Consider the following 24081-nt stretch of genomic DNA (forward strand, 5'->3'; position numbering starts at 1 on the left):
GATCTGATCTTCTTTTTGCAGATCCTTTCCAAAGAGCCACTATATCCACAAGACCTAGACCTGATCCTTCCACCTCCCAGCTCTGGTCCCCCCCATGGCAGTTTGCATATCCCAGTGAAACCTGTCAAGCTGGACGCCACAGCTTTGCCCACCGACATCTTGGCCACCACTGTGCCCCTTCCTGAGACTAGTGACCATGAGGTCTTAGCCTGCTCCCCGGGCATCCATGAAGAACATTATGTAAGTGAAGCCTTGGAAGATGTGCCAGATTGCAGGGAATACCGAGATGCCTGCACCATTACTGGTAAGTGGTCCCTTGGCTGAGGGCACTGTAGTGGTGCTGTTCCCCTTGATGGCAGATATAAAGTCCTTCCTCCTTGATTAAAAAATTTTGATTGCCTCCCCACCCCACCCAGTGTTTCTAAGATAAATGCTTGGCTTTGCATTAAAGCCCTCCACAATTTATCTCCCAAGGATCTCTGCAGTCTTATTTCAAGTTTTTGTTCCCTTTCATGCAATCTTCACTCCAATCAGACCAAGTTGCTAGCTGCAACCTGGACCTCAAACACTGCATTGCTTCTCCCACCTCTTTGCCTCACACAAATGGACCTCAGTCCCTGGTATTCTCTCCCATCTTCTAGGACTACTTAGCTCCCTGGCTTCCTTTTAAGTCCCAACTAAAATCTCCTATGCTGTAGGAAGCCTTTCTTATTATTGTTGCTGTTGTCATTTCAGTTCTGTATGATTCCTTGTGACCTCATTTGTGGTTTTCTTGGCCAAAAATATTAAGAGTGGTTTGCCATTTCTTCCTCCAGCTTATTTTCCAGATGAGGAAACTGTGGTGTTTGTGGATGGAAGAGTATATGTCAGAGAGTAAGGCTTAGGGAGTCTAGAAAGGTAGAACGATATTAGATTATGAAGGGCTTTGAATAACCAACAGAGTTTTTTTCTATTTACTCCTAAAGGCAATGGGAAGCCCCTGAAGTTGATTGATTTGGGGGAGGGGACATGGTAGTGGAAGATAGTGAGACCTGGATGACTGTAAATTGTAAGCCTGGGGGACTGGGAGAATGGTGTAGCCCTCTACAGTAATTGGGGAGGGGAAGCTTAGGGGGGAAGAAAACAGTTTTGGTTTATACATATTGAGTTTAGGATGTCTAGAGATGACTGAAAGATAGTTGGTTGTGTGAGATTGGGAATCCACTGGATATATTTAAGAATCATCAGCATAGAGATGGTAATTAAATCCTTGGATGCTGATGAAGATCTCCAGATGAAGTCTTCTACAGGGACAAGACAAGAGAACTTAGGGCAGAATCCTGAAAGGCATCTATGGTTGTCATTTGATTGCGTCTCCTCTTGGGGAGGCAAAGTAAGTACTAGCAAGTGTCTACCCCAAGAAAGGGTGTGGATATTCTTGAGAAATTAGAAATCTAAATGTTTTATGATTGACATCCTTAGGCATTTTATCTTCCTAGTAGAATGTAAGCCCCTAGAGGGCAAGGATTACTGTTGTTAAATAGCTCTTGCTACTGAGTAGAGACTTTGTTGATGTTTATCCTTCTCTGGGAGGTAATGCCACTACAAGCACATGAATTGTATTTGAGTGAGGGGTGTGTGCTTACTTTCTTCTCTCTTGAGTCAGTGGACAGATATAAATCAGGAAGATGGAGATGGTCCTGGATGTGAGGCAATCTTAGTTAAGTGACTTGCCCAAGGTCACCCAGCTAATAAGTGGCAAGTGTCTGGGTTGGATTTGAGCTTTTATCCTGGAGTCCTTCTGACTCCAAGGCCGGTGCTCTATCCATTGTGCCACCCAACTGTCTCTAGAGGCTTTATTAAGCATTTGTTGAACTGAATTAAAGTTACTTCAAGCATGAAGAAAATAATTGAAGGAAGACCTTTGGTACATAGCAGGCTCTTAATATATTATACAGATTTATTGATTGATTGATTTGGACACCTATAACACGGCAGGTTTTGTTTCACTTCAATGCCCATTAAAATGATCCTGCCATAGAATCACTGGAATTGCTTAGCAGCTAGCACCATTTATCAATTGCCTTGGACACACTAGGACATCCATTCTGTGCTTCAAAATCCTTGAAGAATCTGCAAGAGTGTTGATTTGGAGATTTCCTCTATGGAGGCAAATCATGAAGGTGGGTTCCGTGGGCTGCCAGATGAGTCTCCATATATGAGTTGATTCATGGTAGAATGCTGTTATTGTTTATCCTTCATTCTTGGAGAGGACTAATGACACCATAGGGTGATGTCTTGACTTGTGTGTGAATTGGATTTAAGTGAGGCCGAGCTGTGCCAAGTCATCAACCTCACTGTCTCCAGCGTCAGCAGTGTCCAGTGACAAGACAAAAGGACAAGACAACTAGCCATGTCCCTGGATGCGGTAGATGACCTTGTCCTCTGTGAGCTTGCCGGGGCAGGGGCTGGTTTGGTGTCAATCAGTTGATAAGCATTTATGAAATGTCTATTCTTTGCTGCTCAGTTGTGGAGATTCAAAGACTAAAAACCTGTCCCTGTCCCCAAGGAGCTTACAATCTAATGAACCTATGTATATACTTGATGAGGTATACATACTTGATGAGGTATACAAATCCAAATGTATGATGCTTTGGCGGAGGGCAACTGATATTATATAGGGGTGGCTAGGTGACACAGTGGATAGAGCACCAGCCCTGGAGTCAGGAATACCTGAGTTCCAATCTGGCCTCAGATACTTAATAATTACCTAGCTGTGTGACCTTGGGCAAGCCACTTAACCCCATTGCTTTGTAGAAAAACAAAAAGATATTATATAGAAAGGTTTACCTTCTCATGGGGTGGGGAAGGGGTATTAAGGAGGAAGAGAGAGAGAATTTGAAACTTGAAAGTTTTTTAAATGAATGTTAAAATATTTTAAACATGGAATTAAGAAATAATAAAATAATTGAGGTCTTTTTAAAATAGAGATTTTTGTTGCAGATGGTGACATCAGGACTGAATCTTGAAGGACAGAGGGATTCTCTGAAGGGGCAAAGGAGAAAATGATTATATCCTAGACTTGGGGACTGACCAGCTAGTAGAAAAGTACTGAAATGGAAAATTGAGTGACATGTGAGGAGAGTGAGTGGGCCAGTTTGGCTAGACAGTAGAATATTAGGAGGGGAATGTATATGTCATAAGGGTGGAAAGGTAGGGAGGGGCCAGGCTGTGATGAGATTTAAATAGAAAACCGATTTGTTTATGAATAATTACAAGTAATAGGGAGCCACTGAAGTTTTTTAAGGGGGTTGGAGTTACTGATGGTTACAGACTGTTTGGTGACTAGAAGAAAGAGGGATTGGAGTCAGTCATTCAATAAATACTTGTTGAAGCATCTGCCATGTACAAGTCACTGGGCTATCTGGAGATAGAAATATGAAAAAAGAGAGCCCTGCCCTCAAGGAGCTTGCAGTCAAATGGGGGGAAGATAACACACAACTAGAATCTAAGAAGGTGGGGTGGGGGGAGGCTAGGCAATGGGAAAAGCATGGTAGAGATTCCCTAAGTAGAGCAAACAGATTAAGAATGAAGAGATGTTATGAGCCAAGCTCCTTCCTAAAATGGCAGGTGTGAGGTTCAAGGTTCCATCCTCTAATCCGAGAAGTAGCTGTGAAGCTGTGGGAATGGGAGAGAAAATCAAGGCAGGAAGCCTTGGCAACAGCCACTTCAAAAAGCTGATGAGGATCTGAATTGAGGCAGTGGCTGTGTGAGTAGAGATGTCCCATGTGGGGAAATGGATGGACTTGGCAACACATTGGATTTGAAGTGACAGTGAAGAGGATGACATCAGGGTTTCAAATCTGGGTAACTAGGAAGACAATGGTGTATTTTACAATAATAGAGAAATTTGGGGGGGAAAGAAAATGAGATCAGGTTTGGCCATGTTGAGTTTGAGACTCATTGAACATCCAGCTGAAAATGACTAGTAGGTATCTGGCTCAGGAGAGAAATCAGGGCTGGATATATTGATCTGAGAAGCAGTTGTGTGCAGATATTGAACCCAAGGGAGCCATGCCAGTTTGAAGGTAGGAAGCTGCTAGGGCTTCTAGTCATCTAGCATTGCCTTAGAAAAACTGAAGTCATCTTCACATGACCAGTGAAGCATCGGAGTAAGACTTTCCATGGGGGAAAGGCAGCCAAGGAGCACAGAGAAGAGAGTCTTGGACTTTGAGTTAGGAGGTTCCGAGTTCAAATGCTGCTATGTGACCTTGGTCAAGTCATTTAAACTTTGCCTGTCTCATCTGTAAAATAAGAATCATAATAGTATCTACTATCCTAGATTTGTTGTGAAGATCAAAGGAGAAAATGTCTATAAAGCATTTTGCAAATTAGAACAAGCATAGACTACTATAAAAAAAATGAACTTCATGGAGATCATTTTGCCTGGGAAGACTTCAGTGGCTGCATGCAGAGACCAGACTCTTTTGCTGAGCCCCATGACTGAGATTAAATTTTAATTAGAGAGAAAGAATGATGTGTCACTCATGCATTCTAGTCAGCCACTTTTCGTTTTGTCCTTGAGATTACAAGATTAGTGTGAATGTGCTCGTATGCAATTACACCCCCCCCACACACATTGACATGCAGAGATAATATGATAGCTTCAGTAAAGTATAATCCATGAGAATGTAGGAACTCAGTTTTTTTTTTTTTACTTTTAATCCATACTCTTTGTTCCAGGTTGATAATCCATTTTAATAGTGGATAAGAAAACCTAGAATGGGGTCATGAAGAGTCAGACACAACTGAACAACAATAAAGGTCATGAGATCTGGCTCTGCCACTGATTAATCGTGTGACCTTGAGCAGGTCAATAATTGAGCTTCATCCCCTTTGTCAAAGATCCTTCTGTCTCTTTAATTCAGTGAATTAGGGTTAGAGATAAACTTTTTGTGGGAAGATAGAAGGAATGTCTACTGCCTGGTTAGGAAGACCCAGGTTTATAAAGCCTCTGACATCGATGCCTAATGTACCCCAGATAGGCAGATACATGACTTAGATACCAGCACCCTCTTAGTCCAGGTTTAATATTTGGATGAAATAAAACTCTTGCAAGTCATTAAACATTTAACAAAGGAGCAGGTTTTATTTAACCCTAACAGTGAGAATGTGCAACAAAATGATGGGATGGAAAAACCTTTATTGGGAGTCAGGAAACCCATTTAGGGGGCTTCTTGACAATGGAGTAATCACTTCACCCCTATGGAGGTGAGGCTTTATTTCCTCATCTGAAAAAATGAAGAAGGTTGGCCTTTAGCTTCTCTGGGTACAGCCTCTTCCTCTTCATCTGGAAATGTTGGTCAGTAGCCATCAGGATACATTGACTTTGGTGGTCTTAGGGTATACATCATGTCTGAGAGACCCAAACTCCATGGACCTGGATGCTGCCTCAGAAAAGCCAGGGGCCATTTAGGGACCCAGGGACAGCTTTGTCCTGGGTCTACCCCTTGTTGGCTGGGAAATAAAGCTGTGACGGGGAAGCTGAGGTCATTTAGGTCCCAGGGGCAGCTTTGCTCTATCACATCTCTAAAGATAAGTTGCAGAGCAGACACCAGTCATTGTTGGTGAAGGGAACTCCTCATACCAATGACAGATCAGAACCCCTAAGAGTATAATTGGTAATCAGGATGGAATCATAGGATTTAGACCAGAAAAAGAATTTAGAGGTTATCTAATACTATCATTTTACTAGTGTGGAAGCTGGAGACTTGCCTAAAGGAACATAGAGAGTAAATAGCAGAACTGGGGCAAGTTCTCTTGGCTCCAAATCCTGTGATTTCCACCACACATCTCTAAGGAGGAATAATTCTTGATAAGGCAGCAAATATTTTTAGTCACTTTAAAAGGGACAGAAAGGCAGCATGGAAAAATCCCAAGTCCTCTAGGTGTCGGAAGGAGTCAAGAAGACTCATCTTCATGAGTCTAGCTTTAGATACTAACTAGCTGTGTGATCCTGGGCAAATCACTGAACCTGCCTCAGTTTCCTCATCTGTAAAATACTATCTCCTTTTGAGAAGGAGATAGTAACTAATATCTTTCCTAAGAAAACCTGGAATGGGGTCATGAAGTGTCAGATACAACTAAACAACAATAAAGGTCATGAGATCTGGCGCTGCCACTGATTAATTGTGTGACCTTGAGCAGGTCAATAATTGAGCTTCATCCCCTTTATCAATGATCCTTCTGTCTCTTGAATTCAACGAATTAGGGTTAGAGATAAACTTTTTGTGAGAAGATAGAAGGAATGTCAAATTTTAGTGTGACAGTCTTGGGCAAATCCATGGGCTTCAGTTTCTTTATCTGTATCATGAAAAGTCAGGATCGGGGAAGGGAGAAACTGACATTTTTTAAAGCAAAAAGTTGAAGAATTGAAGCTTATCTTATCATAGTCTTATAATATTTAAAATTCCCCCCTTTTATTTTTAAGGGGTGTTTTAGCATTGTATAAAATGGATGAGTATCTTATAAGGTTCCATCCAACCCTAGTTCTGTCTATGACTGGAATCAGCCTCTGTCAGGAAATCAATACCTTAGTTCAACTTTTTACCATTAATTGTTGTATACTCCCAAGGATTCCTCTTCGAATCTCCTTTTCCTCATCTTTAAAAGGAGGAGACTGAAATAGATGTTCCCTAACTTGCCATAAATAGACAATAATGTCTCCCCCCCCCCCCAATCTTGAAAACAGGCTAATTGTTTAAAAGCTAATAAACCTTCTTTGTGGTAGAGTGGATAGAGCACATCTTCCTGAATTCAAATCTGTCCTCAAACTAGTCGTGTGAAGCTGGGCAAATCATTTCATCCAATTTACCTCAGTGTTCCTCATCTCGAAAATGAACTAGAAGAGGAAATGGCAAACAACTTCAGTCAATGTGTATATATAAACTCGAATCTTTCCTAATTTCTGCAAAGAACATTTCAGGAATCAGATTTGCATTTGGCTTTAAGTACAAATAATACTCACTGAGTTTATAGAGATGTGAATGGTGGAGTTTTTATTTGTTTGGGAGGGGAGAGGAGAAGTGAGTACATCAAAAACCCTCCTTGACCAGAATACCATCTGCTTGTTGTGTCATATTCTAGGTAGATGACTTTCTTTTAGGGGTAGTTTAACAGAGTGCTGAGAATTTGGGCAGATAGCCCAGAGTTACATAAGCAGTTGTGATCTTTGAACAGCTCAGATTCTGAAGACCTGCCTCAGAATACAAACTAAAAGGGAGTAGAGGGGGTAGGAGGTAGTTGGGTCACAGCTGGTGCTGAGTTTGGACGCTTTGCTTACCCGGTCCGGGGTTTCATGATTGATTCTCAGGGTTTCCTGGATTGTGATTTTTGCCCATGGCGTTGGTGGCACAGGTTGGGGAGCCTTTAATTACCCATTCTTTGGTAAGGCTTCAGCCCAAACTGATAAGGACAGATAATTTTGGTAAGTGTGACTGACTACTGGTAGTTTTTCTTTTTTAGACTTGTCTTCTGTTTATTCTTAGCATGACAGTGATGGAGATAGAAGTTTCTTCTTTTTACCTCTTGCACTATTCTGCCCTTCTACCTGTGGAATGTTCTCAGGTGATCTGAAGTGGTTATTTTGAGAATGCAAGATTATGATCTTTCATTTTATGTAGGACTTAGGGGCAGGGCATTGTAGTGGGAGGAGTTTGTGATTTGATAGGTCAATTCTGAATTGAATTCTCTTTCTTCCACTGACCTGTGACCTCCTTATATGGGGAGGCAGTAGAAAATTTGGATTTGAAGCCAAGATCCTGAGTTTAAATCACAGCTTTGCTCCTAAAAGTACCAGACTTAAAAAGAAATTTTATGGAGTCAGGGTAATGGATTTTGAAAGTGTGAGAGGAATTTCAAATTAGAGTTAGTAGGAAACTCAGAGGTCAACTAGCCAAAGCCTCTTACTCTATGGATGAGGAAATTGATGCTTTCAAGGGTCAAGTAACATGATAAAAATAAAAAGTAATAAGAATGGGTTTCAAACCTATATCCTTTGACTCCAAATCTGGGGTTCAAAATAGGAGAGTAGATAGAGATTTCTTTAACATAGAGGATATAGGACTTAGTTAATTAGAGATTTAGAGGCTGAATACTCTTTGCTCTCCCTTTGCTGAATTTTTGCTTTTATTCCAACTGGAACCTGTTTTTCTTTCCATTTGTGCTTGGTGAAATCCTACCCATTCTTGGAGGCCTGTCTTGAAAGGTCAGGCCCTCTCTGTGTGACAGCCTTCCCTGTCATCCTGGCCTTAAGGGACTTCTCCCCATTCTGAACTCTGACAGTCGTGTGTTGTGTCTATTTTTTTGTGTGTTTTATAGTGGAAATCCTGCTGGGCTGGGGGGTTAGGAAACTGGGATGGTACTCTCAAACCTGGTGCCAGCCAGTTCACCTCACCTCTTGGAGGAGAATGAAAGGTTTTATCTTTGATGATCTTAGACCTTAATGATCTGTGATTACCAGATTTTCTTTCCTTTTAGATTTTAAGTTCCCTGAGGGTAGAAGAAATTATTCCCACCATTCAATAGAGTCAACGAGGTACTACCATGGCGTATAGAACACAGGGTCTGGAGTTCAAATTCCACCTCAGACACAAGCAAGTCACTTATCTTCTGTTTGTCTCAGTCTCCTCAACGGTAAAATGAGAGTAATGAAAGCAGGTTGTTATGAAGGTCCAAGGAGATATTTGGAAAGAGCTTCTGGCACACAGTATAGTTGTTTTTATTATTATTATTCCTAATCAGGAATCAGGAGACTCTGTTCAGTCACATATATGGAGAAGAAGGAGTGAATAGGGCCTTCCTAAATCATATTTTTATCACCAATATGCCAAGCACATTCATTATACACAGTAAGTACTCAACATTTGTTGACAAAAAGAAATGAAAAAGAGAGCATGGAAGGGAAGTCAGAAAGGACAGTCTCTCTATTACCTCTCCTTCCCCTTCCTTCTAGTGAGTAGAGAGAGAGAGAGAGATTGGATGCTCTAGTTTCCCTAGCTTTTTCAAATTCTGCTGATAATGAGGAATCCTAATATGTCAAACTTTCAACTGTCTTGGGCTCTTCTTGCCTCTCTCTTTGTGAGGGCAAGATCCCCTTCTCCTTTCTCTTGAGATTTATTGGGATGTCATGACAGACTCTTCCAACAATTGCTGCTTAGGATGTCTCAGCCTTGGAGGACATAGTCTGGGGCAGGCCTGGATGGATAAAGCAGAATTCTTTTGGGGGGGGACAAGGGTGTTCAGACCCCATGACTTTCCATTCCAAAGTAAACTTATATGCATTTTTATCTTAGAAAATAAGTCCCCTATCAGATTGACGGAGAGTATGTAAAGAAGATTTTAGACAGAAATCATGCCTCCCAAAAGGAATGATGTAAAAGATCCCTGATTTGGAACCCTCTCCTACTCCTTTAGCCATGGTAGACGCAGCTGCCAGATTTGATTTTGCATCTTTCTGTATTTGCAGAGCTTATCACAGAACCTAATATAGAGACACTTAATAAATGTTTATGATTCATTTTTTCTTTTCTTTATTTTTTCTTTTATTTTTATTTAAGACAATGGGGTTAGGAGTGACTTGCCCAAAGTCATACAGCTAGATAATTTATTAAGTGTCTGAGGTCAGATTTCAACTTAGGTCCTCCTGACTGTAGGGCTGGCACTCTATCCACAATGCCATTTAGCTCTCCCCCTGTACCACCTCGTTAGCCCTAGTTCATTTTTTTCCTTGAAAAGTTTCAGTAGAAATTAATCACTATATATTGTTCCAGCTAACACATTACAAATTGAGTCCTACACAGATTCATAATCTAAGTCTTTCCGTCCACCCTGTTGCTGAGTCTTCCTATCTTTTTATGTTGTACCTTTCTGTTAGAATACTATCTCCTTGAGATCAGAAACTATCTTATTCTTTCCATTTCTTTCCCTAGCAATTAGCACAGTGTTTTGCACTAGAGACTGAATAAATGTTCTTTCATTCATTCTAAGGTAAATCTTTGTAGACAAGTTGTCCAGTGGCAGGAAAGAGACACAGACTGTGGATTATCTTTTTGCTTTGACTGAATGAAAGAATGTAACCTCTAATCAGGTAAAATAACAAATTCTTCCTTTCCCTTTCCAGATCTTTCTTCTGTTCATCACCCACAAATGATAAGTTTTAGCTAGCTGTGTATGGAAACTTCTTTAGTATCAGACTAATTTTGTTGCACTTGGATTTAATATAGGGTTGATGACAAACATAACCTTCTGCTGAGTAATTTTGACCTGGGCATGGAAATGTGGAGAAATAACTCTTTTTCTCAGTCTGTTCTTGCTTAAACTAAATTAGACAATATTAATCTCTTTCATGAGACTGCTGACAAATGAACAGACTCAGTGTTATTGCTAATGTTTTAATAGTGATTGATTCTTTTTTTGGAAGGATCTAGATTTGTTTATTTTATATTATTATAATAATTTTGTTATAAGAGTAAACATAAACCCCCCTTCCCCCAAGAAGATGAGACATATCAAGAATAGTGAGAGAGAGGAAAGAAATGTATTTCAGTCTGTGTTCAGATTCCAATGGCTCTGTCTCTGGATTGATGCTTAATACCTGAGAATTCATATGTGGGGAATCACCTCTGTATAAACAAATAGGCTTTTATTCTTTGTGAGTTATCTAGTGATACTGAAAGATTGAGTGATTGGACCATGGTAACCCATACATGTCAATAAGGATTTGAACCAAGGTCATAGGGTCATAAATTTAGAATTAAAAATTAGAAGTCCAACCCACTTATTTTACAGATGGGGAAACTGAGGTCCAGTGATTTGCCTTAGTGATTGAACTCAGATTTGAACATTAGTGACTGAACCCAGATTTGAACTCAGGCCTTCAGAGCAAGTGTTCTTTCCTCTGTGTACTTACAACTAGGTTATTGAGTGGATAGAGCTCTGGGCTTGGAATTTGGAGGACAGGAGTTCAAATCCAGGTTCAGACACTTACTAGCTGTGTGACCTTGGGCAAGTCATTCAACCTTGATTGCCTCTCATCCAGGGCCATCACCAGTCATCCTGATTCTTATCTGGCCTCTTGATCTTAGATGACTCTGGAGGAAAAAGTAAGACTGGTGACTAAGCACAGCCCCAATCACTCAAATCCAATTTGTGTACTTATCATGGCATCACCTCTCCTGGTGCTTTTTACATATTACTTTACATATTCCTTTTTTTTTAAGTTTAATATGTATTTTATTTTATTTTTTTCTTTATTGAAAAAGAGGCTAGTACTAAACCATTAACACTATGGAAAATTAAGAGTTTTATTTACCATAAATTAAGGTGGAGAAGGGGAATGGAGGAGAAAAAAAAATCTTACAAAGATTAAACTAGACAAAATCAGGGAATATTCTTCCAAACCTAATAGCAAGCTCAAAGTAGAGATCAAGTATACTCAAAGAATGTTGGACTTGAAGTCCCAAGGCTAGATTCAAACTGTAGTTCTGTCACTTTCTTATTTTGTGACTTTAGGTAAACAGTTTAATTTTTTAAACTATAGTTTCCTCATTTATTAAATGAAGGAGTTTTTACTAGATCAGCAGTTTTCAAAGTCTGGTTTTGACCTATTGGAACCTGAAATCCTTTCAGGCACTCCTAGAAGTTAAAGTTTTTTCCTTTTCTTTCTTTTTTCCTTCCTTCCTTCTTTTCTTTTTTTAAATAAATTCTTTTTTTATTTAATTACATTTATATATTTTTATTTTTTTATTTTATCCTATTTTTCTCTGGTTACATGTAAAACCAAGTTTCAACATTTGCTTTTAAAACCTTGAGCCCCAAATTCTTTCCCTTTCTCCTATCCAAAACCCCCTTCTTATTTTTTTTTGTTTAAATAAACTTTTTTATTTATTTTCCCAACTACATGCAAAGATAGTTTTCAGCGTTCATTTTTTTGGTAAGGTTTGAGTTTCACATTTTCCTCCCTACCTTTCCCTCCTCCTTCCCTTGATAGCAAGTAATCTGATATAGATTACACATGTTTAACAATTTTAAGCATATTTCCTTATTAGTCACACTTACATATATTACTTTGAAGTTTATAGCATGCTTTTAATGCACCATCTCTTAATTTGACTCTTACAACAATACTGTGAGTAGCTAAGTGAGTATCATTCCCCGGTTTTAATGATAAAGAAAATGTGGTTCACAAGATTAAGGGACTTGCCTATAGTCACATGAAGAGTAAGTTACCAAGCCAGGACTCAAACAATGGACTTGTGATTTTCCAGTCCAGGTTCTTTTTGGCTCTACATATAATAATTATGTCTAATATAATCATGAAAAGTCAGGGAATCATAGGAGTACAGCTTTAGAACTTAGAGGAAGGAATTTTGAAAATCATAAAGGCCCACCTCCCCATTTTATATTTGAGGAAACTTGTCTAGGGTCACACAGTTAATTTCTTAAATGAATGAAAAAAAGTTATCAAATGTTTACTCTATTCTAAATACTGGGATGTAGTTGGAACCATTATATGTGGATAGAAATCTTGGCCGTTGGAGCCAAGGAAGTCTTACTTCTAATATATCGTTGACTGTGGGGGAGTTACCCTCTCTCTCCAGGCAATGCTCTAAGACGACAATTTACAGACTAGTCTATCTTTCTGTATTGGTGGAAGAACTTTATACATCAGAGTGTTCTCTATGATAATAAAATCACTGATCCGTGCCAAGAATGATGTGATAATCGCTTGAATTTCTATAGGACTTCACTGTCTACTATGTTATGAATTTAATCTGTAGGATAAACACTTAAAATTAAAAGTTGACTTGACAACCATTCATTTACTCTGTGACTTGAAATCATCAGAACAATGGTGTAGAAAATATCTTGGACTGCTCTTAAATTAAAATGTAAATGTAAATATTTAACAAAATAAGGAATAATACAGTAGAACAAAGTTAATGTTAATGTGTTCTTTTTTAAGATCAATATGGCACTGTAGGGATCCTTCTCTAAGATCCACTATGGCACTGTAGGGTACTAAACAACAGGTACTACAGTTTAGTGGTCCCATTTCTATTTGAATTTGATATCAGTACATTAGAATATTTTAGAGTATTATAGGAGCTTGGTGTTAGCTCTCATATTCCTGATTTGTAGGAGAATGGAATATTTATTTAATTAATTAAACTTAGATTCAATTGAGTTATTAAACATAAGTGGATTAGGAACCTCATTTAAAAAAATAGAGAACTTGATTTCTTCTCTCTCTCTCTCCCCCCCTTTTCAATATTTATCTTCCATATAAAAAGGAACAAGCTGTCTCTGATCCTCTGCTTATCTGTGAAATGGAGATAGTACCTACCCTATCTATCTCACTGAGTTTTTTATAAGAATTAAATAAATGATGCCAAATCTCCTCCCTCACTCCCTACTTCCTTGTAGCCCTTTTGAACCTGAGGATGGGAACAGTTGGCAGAAAAGAGCAGTCCAAGTCCTAAGGACCCTGAACTTGTTCTCGGTTGAACACCCTCCGCTCTGCCTGGAGCATCTTCTTGGATTCCAGTGGTTCATGAACTATTGTCCCCAGCCAATAGCAGCTATAAACCTGCTTACTTTGAAAATGAAGCTAAGTGTTGAACTCTTGTATTTCTTATTATTTTTGATTCCATGAACAGTGCCCTTCTTCATTGACTCTTGAGGAATAAAAAAATCACAGCAGAGATATGTGGAGCCTCTGTTCTCTCTTCATCTTTTCCCCAAAGTCACATTGTTTCATAGAAAAAGTAAAGTCTGAGTAGTTAAATTCTTTTTTTTTCTTGTCTAATAATGGCGTTTTCTTCTGTCTTGATAGTGAAATCAATAAATTTCATTGATGGACTTCAAGATTAACCTTTGAAGTTTTAATTTTTTGCTTGAGATTCATGCTTTTCATGAGTGATGGTGTTGGGGGCCGCTAGGTGGCACAGTGTATAGAACACTAGCCCTAGAGTCAAGAGTACATAAGTTCAAATTCTGCCTCAGAGTAAACAATTACCTAGCTGTGGGATCTTGGGCAAGTCAATTCACTCCATTGTCTTAAATAAATAATTTTTTTTAAAAAAAAGAATGATAGTATTATTCCATTAGCCATGCCATCTGACACTTTTTTGTTCTGTAGTTTGAGTGGCACATTTCTATGCCAAGGTCCTCTAGATACTTCTCAATCAATTCTGATGAGGTCTCCAAACCATGATTCCGTCAGTTGTGAAATTTGGGAGTGACTTTTAAAAAAGTTGAAGAGGGGACAGTAGATCATTTCAGAGAAAAGAAAGAAAAAGAAAAATGCACCTACTTTGGTAAATTTAAAAAAAAATACTATAAAGAGATAAGATTTGTATCATATGGGTTCCTACAATGAAAAAACCAAGATACTCTTTTAAATGTCCATTCCTTTTAATTTTGACACTGAATACAGTATCTCACCCCCATATCTAATCAGTGGTCATATTTTCTACCTTCATAATAGCAACACTCAAATATGCCTCCTTATCTCTTCTGATGCTGCCACCATCTTGGTACAGGCCCTCATCACCTCATGATTGGAGTCTGCAAGTGGATCTCCCTACCTCATCAAATATTCTGTATAGAATTGGCGAGTGGATGTTTGCAAATGATGATTTTGTATTTTAATATTATTTATTTTACTGTATAGATTTTCTAAATTAGTAAGTAAAGATATAAAAGTCAGTGCTTAAATTATTTTTATTCTTTTAAAGAAATATTTATGCTACTTGATCTATTAGGTTTATGAAGAATTGTAATTCAGACTACCTATCTGAAAAAAAATTCTCATTGTGTCATAACCCTTTTTATTTATTTATTTTTAGATTTTTTTGCAAGGCAAATGGGGTTAAGTGGCTTGCCCAAGGCCACACAGCTAAGTAATTATTAAGTGTCTGAGGTCGGATTTGAACTCAGGTCCTCCTGACTCCAGGGCTGGTGCTCTATCCACTGCACCACCTAGCTGCCCCAACCTTGTTTTATAAATTAAAAACTTAAGATTTTTCTAAATTTTTAAAAGCATTTCTTTGAGAAGACATATGTACATATCCACTTAGGTTTTAAATCTTCACAATTAGCAGTTAACATTCCACATACTGATAAGTAGTATATGTTTTTATTTTTTTTAATTATTTATTTAAGACAGTAGGGTTAAGTTACTTGCCTAAGGTCACACAGCTAGGCAATTATTAAGTGTCTGATGCTGGATTTGAATTCATTTCCTCTACTGCACCACCTAGTTGCCACATAGTATATGTTTTCCAATAGTTTTATGATGTTGAGTAATTGCCAATTTTAAAAACTACAGATTCAAAACTTCACTTGCCAACTTGCTACTATAAAGTCAATGCTGCTTCAGACAGTTGGGCAAGTATAGTTTCTATGAGATGGAAAAATTACTTTGACTGCATTAACTTTCTGTTTTTCTTTTTAAAATTATTTGGTTTTCAGTTACTTGCAAAGATAGTTTTCAACATTCATCCTTGCAAGTTTTTGAGTTCCACATTTTTCTATCACCTTCCTTCTCTCTCCCCCTCCCCATGGTAGCAAACAATCTAATATAAGTTGTAGAATTGTATTTAAAGAATTTACATATTACTCATATTGTGAAAGAAGAATTAAATTAAGGGGGGAGGGAAACCATGGATCTCATTAACTTTTATGGAGACCTGTCTCTCCCCTTTGCCATTACTTCAGAGACCCTATGGATAAAGAATAAGGGATCTACTTCTGTATTAGGTCAGTATTAATGGGATTAGGCCAATATCCTGTTGAAAATCCTTGAAAATTATAAGGAATTAATTGGAATGGTCATTGTTTGCCCCTACTTAGAAACAATTAAATAAGATATTATTATAGAATACGGTGCTTGAAAGTAGGAAGAGTTCATCTAATGATAGAGATGAAGAAACTGAGACCCAGGAAAAGGTACTTGTCTAAATTTGATCATCAAATTTGTGGCAGAATTCAAATTTTTATTTCTCTGGGACATGGAGTGTTTCCTGAGTCAGAATTCTTTGCTATTCTTGACTTCTTCAGCCTTTGATACTCTTGATCACACTTTTCTTATTTATTGAAACTTTTTCCTCTCCAGGTTTTCCAAGATAACTGCTCTACCTTTGTTTCTCCTTCTGTATGTTTCCTTTGCTCGATCTTCATCTGTGTCATTCCCTATGATCTGTGGGTGTCCCACAAGACAATATCTGCACTCTCTATGTCATTTATAATATTTCAGGGTAGGGGCAGCTAGGTGGCGCAGTGGATAGAGCACCGACCCTGGAGTCAGGAGGACCTGAGTTCAAATCCAGCCTTAGACACCTAGCTGTGTGGCCTTGGGCAAGCCACTTAACCCCATTGTCTTGCAAATAAACAAACAGATAAACAAACAAACAAATAAATAAAGTATAATATTTCAGCATAGCTAGGTAACCCAGTGAATAGAGTACTGAATATGGGATCAAGAAGACTTATCTTTGTGAATTTAAAGTGAATTTAAATCTGGCCTCAACCCCTTACAATTACCTATGTGACTCTGGGCAAGGCACTTGATCTTGTTTTCCTCAGTTTCAATAATTTGTAAAATGAGCTGGAGAAGGCTATGGCCAACCACTCCAGTGTCTTTGTAAAGAAAACTCCAAAATGGGGCCAAGAGGAGTTGGACTTAATTGAAATTACTAAACGATAAAAACTGTATTATTTCACCTGGTGACCACATCTCCCATGGATTCAGTTACCATCTTTGCTATAGATATCTTAAATTCAGCATGTCCAAAACTGAATTCATTATTTTTTCCTCTAAACCCTGCCCTCTTCTTAATTTCCTTATTACTATTGAGAGTACCATCATCTTTCAAGTCACTCAATTTTACAGTTGTTCTTGTGTCCTCACTCTCACCTCTTATGTCCTCTTGTCTTGATGATACTATGACCTTGGTCCACCCTCATCACCTCATGTCTGCTAGTGGAAGATTTAAAATTTCTTTTCCTTCCAGTCCATCTTGCACTAAATTGTCAAATTTATCATATTAAAATGCAGATCTGATCATCTCTCCCTGCCTCACTCTATTCAATAAACTCTAGTGTCTCTTTATCATCTCCAGGATCAAATACAAAATTCTATTTGCCTTTCAAAACCCTTCATAATCTGAGCCCTTCCTATCTTTCCAGTCTTTTTATGCCTTATTCTGCCTGTCTTCACTTTGTAATCTAATGAAGCTAGCATTTTTGCTATTCCTCACACATAGCACACCATTTCCCAACTCTCCCAATTCAGAACATTTTTACTGGTTGACCTAAATTTTTGGAACTTTCTCCTTCCCTAACTCTGCCTCCTAGCTTCTTTGACTTCCTTCATATTTTTGCTAAAGTCCTACCTTTTGCATTTTTGCAGGAAGTGTTTCCTGGCCTTCTTTGAGTTTATCCTCTATCTTTTTGTGTGTGTCATCTTCTCCATTAGATTACAAGTATCTTGAGAACAAGAATATCTATCTATCTATCTATTTATCTATCATTTATCCATTATCTATCCATCCATTCATCTATCCATCTATTTCTATACCTATCTGTATATCTACTTATCTATATCTATCTTTTCTTTGTATCTCTGCCTATTTAATACAGAGTGCCTAGCATATATTTGGCAATTAATACATGCTAATTAACTAACTCCTCTTCTTATTCTTCATTTGAATTTCACAAATCAGGAATTGAGATATTTTCCCTCTATTTAATATGTAGATGAAAGCCCTTTGAAAATGACATTGCTATGTAATTATAAGGTATTGTCATCTTTAACCCACTGTCTTCAGGATAAACTTAAATTTTCCTTATATTTGAAAACATTTTCATGGGTTTCATAAAATATTTGTCCTTATCAAAAGCTTAAACCCCTATGCTTTAACTTTTCAGACCTGGATTAAAGGTCCATTTCCTTTTTTTTAAAATATTTTTTTGCAAGGCAGTGGGGTTAAGTGGCTTGCTCAAGACCACACAGCTAGATAATTATTAAATGTCTGAGTCCAGATTTGAACTCAGGTACACCTAGCCACTCCTGGCCCATTTCCTTTTAAATCTTCTACTGTGATGCCCTAAAATGTCATTTGAGGAGGGCTGATTTTTCTCCTGTTTTCCTCAGTATGAAATTTAACCTCTTCTGTCCTGTCTCTTCCTTCCTCTAAACTGGTTCTGTCATCTGACATCTTTATTTCTGTTACTATCTAGTTACCTTGGCTTAAAATTTGACTCATCCTTCAAATTTCCGCCCTTCTTTGCCCCACTCTGACTAGGAAGTCGGCTCTGTTGATTCAACCTTCTAAGAGTTCCTTGAATCTTCCTTTTCCTTTTCTGTTGATATAGTTAACATACTCATTCATACCCTTATCATCTCATGTATATGACTACAATATTTTATGAACAGATTTGTTTTCTTTTCTTTTCTTTTTTTAGGTTTTTTTTTTTTTTTTGCAAGGCAAATGGGGATAAGTGGCTTGCCGAAGGCCACACAGCTAGGTAATTATTAAGTGTCTGAGACTGGATTTGAACCCAGGTTCTCCTGACTCCAGGGCCGGTGCTTTATCCACTTTGCTACCTAGCCGCCCCCAGATTTGTTTTCTTAAAATAGGGCTTTTATTGTATGACTTTTCTGCTTGGAAACTTTCAGTTGTTATTTAGAATTTGTATTCAGTATCCTCATTAATCTGTTCCCTTGCTTCCTCTGTAGCCTAATGTCCTATGTGAATTCTTCCCTTCAGTCAAACCAATATGTACTCTGTCCTCATATGTGCCTTTCCCTTCCCACCATTGTGCCTTGGATCATATTATTTGTGATGCCTCCCTCTTTTCTGCCTACTCCAGGCCTATCATTTCTCATTGCTCAGTTCAAATACCATGTCTTCTAAGGAAAGGCATCCTATACAGTCATTTATCTCTCTCCTATCCTCCTTTCTCTTCCTCCCTCCTTCTTCTTCTCTCTTTGTCTCTGTCTCTGTCTCTGTCTCTGTCTCTCTCTCTCTCTTTCTCCCCTTTCTCTCTTCCTCTTTTTTCTCTTTCCCTCCCTCTTTTCTGTCTCCTTCCTTTCTCTCTTCTTCCTTCTTCCTCTCTCCCTTCCTTTTCTTTCCCTCCTCTTTTTTCCTTTCTCCTCCTCCTTTCTTCTCTCTCTCTCTCTCTCCCTTCCCTCCTCTTTCTCTTCCCTCCTTCTTTGCCTCCTTTCTCCCTCTCCCTCTCTTCTTGTGTATCTCTTCCTCTTTCTTTCCCTCTCCTTCCCTTTTCTTTTCCTCCTCCTTTCCTCACCTCTCTTAAAGTTTGGGAACGTCTAGGCCTCACACTACTTTGGATCCTTGATAGGAGCCAGCCCCGTGGTTTGCATGTAGTAGGTAGCTTTCAAACAGTGGGCATTCAATGACTATTCCTTTAGGTTGATATTTTTCCATCCACTTCTTCTTCAAGGCCAGACTGAGAAATACTCAGCCGGTCTCACTGTTCAAAACTGCTTTAGTTGCATAAGCTAATTAAAAATTAAGCTGCAGAATCATCCTACTTTTACAAGGGAAGGCCTGAGGCAAAGGAGAAATTGGGTTTTTTTTCCCCTGAAGCAACAAAATACTCTTCCCCCCCCCCCCCCCCAAATTAATTTGGTCAAGTCAGACTGGATAGAATGTAAAAAAAGCCCTTTTTTCCCTTCTGGCTTAGTATGCTTGAGTGCTTTTCCAGTATGTTGGTAAAGAAATCCTTCTTTCTCAGACCTTTAATTAATATTGGCTTGGGCTGCCTGTGTGATGTCTCCTCAGCTGTGTCCCTGTGACGCACCCTCCTTTAGGCTACAGGCAAGACTGGTGTCCCGTGTTAATGAAGGGGTTTAACAAATGCTAATCTGTGATGGGTTGCAGTTTGTTGGAGAAGGTAGATAGAACAGGTGAAAAGCAGGTTGAAATCTGGTTGGGAGGTGGGGAAAGACTGGAGGTAGGAGCTCATTTCTAAAAATAGGTCCAGGAACATGTACGTGACCTATATGCTTGCATAGACAGGTAATTGTGAGAGGGAGGTTGTCATGATAATAATAGTAATAATAGCATGTATATAATACTAAGATTTGCCAAGTACTCTAGAGCTGTCATTTTATTGGATTTTCACAACCACCCAGGGGCAGTTTTATTGTTAATTATTCCCTATTTTACAAATGAGAAAACTGAGACTGCCTCCCTTCTGTGAACAAAAAATTCTTTCAAATTATTAGGAGAAAAGTGATAGCAACTAGAGGTCAAAAGGGATTGAATTAAAACAAGAGTAGGAAGTGAATTTGATAAATGCAAAAAGTCACTCACTGAACCCCTTTCTAGTTTGACTAAATATTACCCTCCTTTCTTTGTTCCATAGCCCAGTCAAGCTGAGGCTTGGCCAACTAGTGGTACAGACTTATCATCACGGGTTCAAATCTGACTTCAGATACTTCCTAGCTATGTGACCCTGAGCAAGTCACTTAACTGTGCCTCATTTCTCTCATCTGTAGGGAAATGGCAAACCTTTGCAAAAAAAACCCAACAACAACAAAACCCAAATGGAGTCAGGAAGATTTGGATATGACTGAACAGCAAATTGGTCTTCTTGCCATTCCTTAAATGCAACACTCTTGTACCTTTGCACTGGTTGTCCACATGGTCCTATCTTTTAGAATCCTTCTCTTGTTTTCATCAGATAGCTCTTCATATGACACCCTCATAAGAGGTTTTTCCTGATCCACCATCTTCCTTTGTCAGTCTCATTCCTCCCTCCAACATTTTTTTTAACCTTATATTTATTTTTGAACAAATATATTTTTGTAAGTATTGTTTTCCCTAATAAACTCCTTAAGTTCCTGGGCTATATTTCACTTTTGTCTTTATATCCCCAACACCTAGTCTGATGCCTGATCCACACTGTAGGCAATAGTAAATCTTTGCTGACTGAGAACAGGGACCAAAAATAAAGGTATACAAGTGTCTGGACATTGTATAGAAGATACACTGGTCAGGACCAATACTTGTGCCCAGGGAACAATAGAGAAAGGTTTTATTTCCAATAGATCAAATTCTTAGGTGCTTTTTAGTGAGTTAGAGGATAAAAATAGAGTGGAATTCTGAAGAGAAGTCAAATTTATTGGCTTTATTTATTTATTTATTCATTCATTCATTTATTTGTTTGTTTATTTATTGCAAGGCAATGGGGTTAAGTGGCTTGCCCAAGGCCACACAGCTAGGTAATTATTAAGTGTCTGAGGCCGGATCTGAACTCAGGAACTCCTAACCCCAGGGCCAGTGAAGTCAAATTTATTGGAAGGATAAGACTTGAACAGCAAAAGAAGCACTACACCTAGAGATTGTTAAATTGTATAACTTAGTCTAATTCTTGACTCTGAATGAATGCTTGTTGTCCTGTAATGATTTTGTATGTCCATAATTATGCTACCTAAGCTTTTGTATACATTTACAATGTAAATCTCTTATTGAAGCATCATATGTGGTGGATAGGGGATTGGTGAACTCAGTAAGTTGGGAGGAACCTGAGTTCAAATTCTTTCTCTTGACTCTTACCAGCTTTGTGACCTTGGACATCTATACATATTTAATACTATAGGATTGTAAAACTATACTGCCAGATTTTAATTTCTATTCTTCTTTATAAACTTCTACTGCTTGAGAACATGGAAGAATGGCAAAAATGGCAGTAGCACCATCTAGTGTACCTAGGAAGTTAGCAACTTAGTTTTTGGAATCTTGGAATTCTGACTCACTACTGAGTTTTGTTTTGTTTTTTCAATTTTCTTTTTTTTTTTTTTACCAGTTTTTAAAAGGAACAATTAAAAAGAGAAGTTTTGTTTTTTTTCTAGGAAGTAAGGCTGAGAGATGTTGACAAAAGGTCAAAGAAATGGGGTGTGTATATGGTAAGAGACATGGATGGGTCATAAATAGAACTTTTTTTAATTTTGTCCTTATTCTTTCTACATCTTTTAACATAACATTCTTAATGGTATTTAATTTTCTTTCCAATTACATGTAAAGAAAATTTTTCATCTTCAATTTTTGGAAGATTTTGAGTTCCAAATTTTTCTCCCTCTCTCCCTTTCCTCTTCCCCTCCCAAGATAGCAAGCAATCTGATATGTTATATATATGCAATCATATAAAGCATATTTTTACAATTGTCCTGTTGTGAAAGAACAAAACAGAGCAAAAGGAAAAAAAACATAAAAAAAAACCAAAGTGAAAATAGTCTCCTTCCATCTGCATTCAGACTCCATTAGTTCTTTCTCTGGTTTCTCCATTTAAAAAACCAAATCCATTCTGAGCTATTGAACACAACTGATTTAAAATGAAAAGTTTTATTCATCTGTATTTTGGTACCAGAGAAGTTTTCCCATATGATCACTTGATTAGAAGCAGCTGGTGGTTTAGTGGATAGAGTTCTGGGCCTGGAGTCAGGAAGACCTCAGGAGAAATCCAGCCTGAGATGTGTATTAGCTGTGTGACCTTGGGCAAGTCACGTAACCTCTGTTTGCCTTAGCTTCTCAATGGTAAATTGGGATAGTGGTACTTACCTTGTAGGGTCATTATGAAGATCAAATGAGATAATATTTTAAAAAATATTTAGCATAGTGTCCAGCACACAATAGGTTTGTAATAAATATTTATTCCTTTCCCTCTCTAGAATACATAGATGTGTTAGCTGGAAATCTTTTGGACCCAATTTCTACTTTTGGCAATGAAGACTGAACTTTGTGATCTTTTCATTCACGAAACCTTATGTAGACTCAAAAAGGCACCACTGAAAAAGAACAGAACAACCAAGTTTTACAGCTAAAAACTGAGGTAAACGGAGTTGCTCAGGATCACATAGCTAGTAAATATCTGCGACTGGACTTGAACTCAGGTCTTCCTGATTTCAGACTCAGATTTCTATCCATTGTGCCTTTTATTTATACATTATAAATATATACAAATATAGAAACACATACACATGTATGTGTGTATATAAAAGAGAGAGAGAGAGAGAGAGAGAGAGTTTCTTAGTTTCTTTCCTCTGTATCATTTCTGCTTGATTTGCCTCTAATAGTCTTTTTTTTCCTTCTCCCTGTCCCCATTCCCAGTTGTTTCTGGTTACACAAAGACACAATCAATTGAAGTTCTCTTCTTTCAGGAACTCCCCTTTTCTTGGATGACTGAAGTTACTTCCTCCTTCAATCTAAGCTGGTTTGTAGGATAGTTTAAATCTTTTTAAATCTCTCTCTCTCTCTCTCTCTCTCTCTCTCTCTCTCTCTCTCTCTTTTAGTTTTTGCTAGGCAATGGGGTTAAGTGTCTTGCCCAAGGCCGTACAGCTAGGTAATTATTAAGTGTCTGAGGTTGGATTTGAATTCAGGTACTCTTGACTTCAGGGCCCGTGCTCTATCCACTGCGCCACCTAGCTGCCCCTTAAAGTATATCTTTAATCAAAGTATTACCAACTTTAAAAATTTCAGTGACTATTTTATGCTGAATAAAAGGGTGAACTACTTGAATTTGTGTTCAAAGTCCTAGATGACTTTATCATTAGTTCCTCCATATTTTTTCTTCAGTCAAACCAGATTTTTAAGAGGTGAAACATGTTCACAAATATTGGACTTTCCCTTTGCCCCACCTTTTTCCTTTCCTTAAATCCTACCCTTTAAAGGCTATCTGTATCTTACCTCCTTTATAAAGCTTTTGCTTCCCTCACCCCAAAACTAGATGATGATGTTTCCCTTATCTCAGCTTTGTTTGTTTAGTATTTTGTGTACATCTGTTATGAATTTTCTCTTTGTAGCCCTAAATCTTTATAGTGTCCTTTGTACATAGTAGTCAGTCAATAAACATTTATTAAATGCCTATCGTGTGTCAGAGACTGTTAACTACTGAGGTATATAGAGAAAAATAGAAGGCAATCTCTATTCTCAAGGGGATCATAGACTAAAGGGAGAGGCAATAAGTGAGAATTCATGCAGAACTAAATTACATACAAGTTAAATTAGAAATAAG

At 38.1% G+C, this 24081-nt stretch overlaps 1 protein-coding gene across 4 annotated transcripts in view; it reads left to right on the top strand.

The window, feature by feature from the left end:
* The first annotated feature begins 313 nt into the window (after positions 1–313).
* TRAK1 (trafficking kinesin protein 1) overlaps positions 314–24081 on the top strand; it is a 170385-nt gene continuing 146617 nt past the window's right edge. For 3 of the 4 annotated variants that reach the window (XM_074195888.1, XM_074195884.1, XM_074195885.1), the window contains exon 1: positions 314–7465. In XM_074195888.1, coding sequence (XP_074051989.1) covers positions 7378–7465 — 88 coding nt within the window. In that variant the 5' untranslated portion in view covers positions 314–7377. The remainder of the gene's footprint in view (positions 7466–24081) is intronic. The other variant, XM_074195894.1, reaches the window with a different exon arrangement.

Source organism: Macrotis lagotis, chromosome 7 (genome assembly GCF_037893015.1).
Source record: "Macrotis lagotis isolate mMagLag1 chromosome 7, bilby.v1.9.chrom.fasta, whole genome shotgun sequence".
Lineage (NCBI taxonomy): Eukaryota > Metazoa > Chordata > Mammalia > Peramelemorphia > Peramelidae > Macrotis > Macrotis lagotis.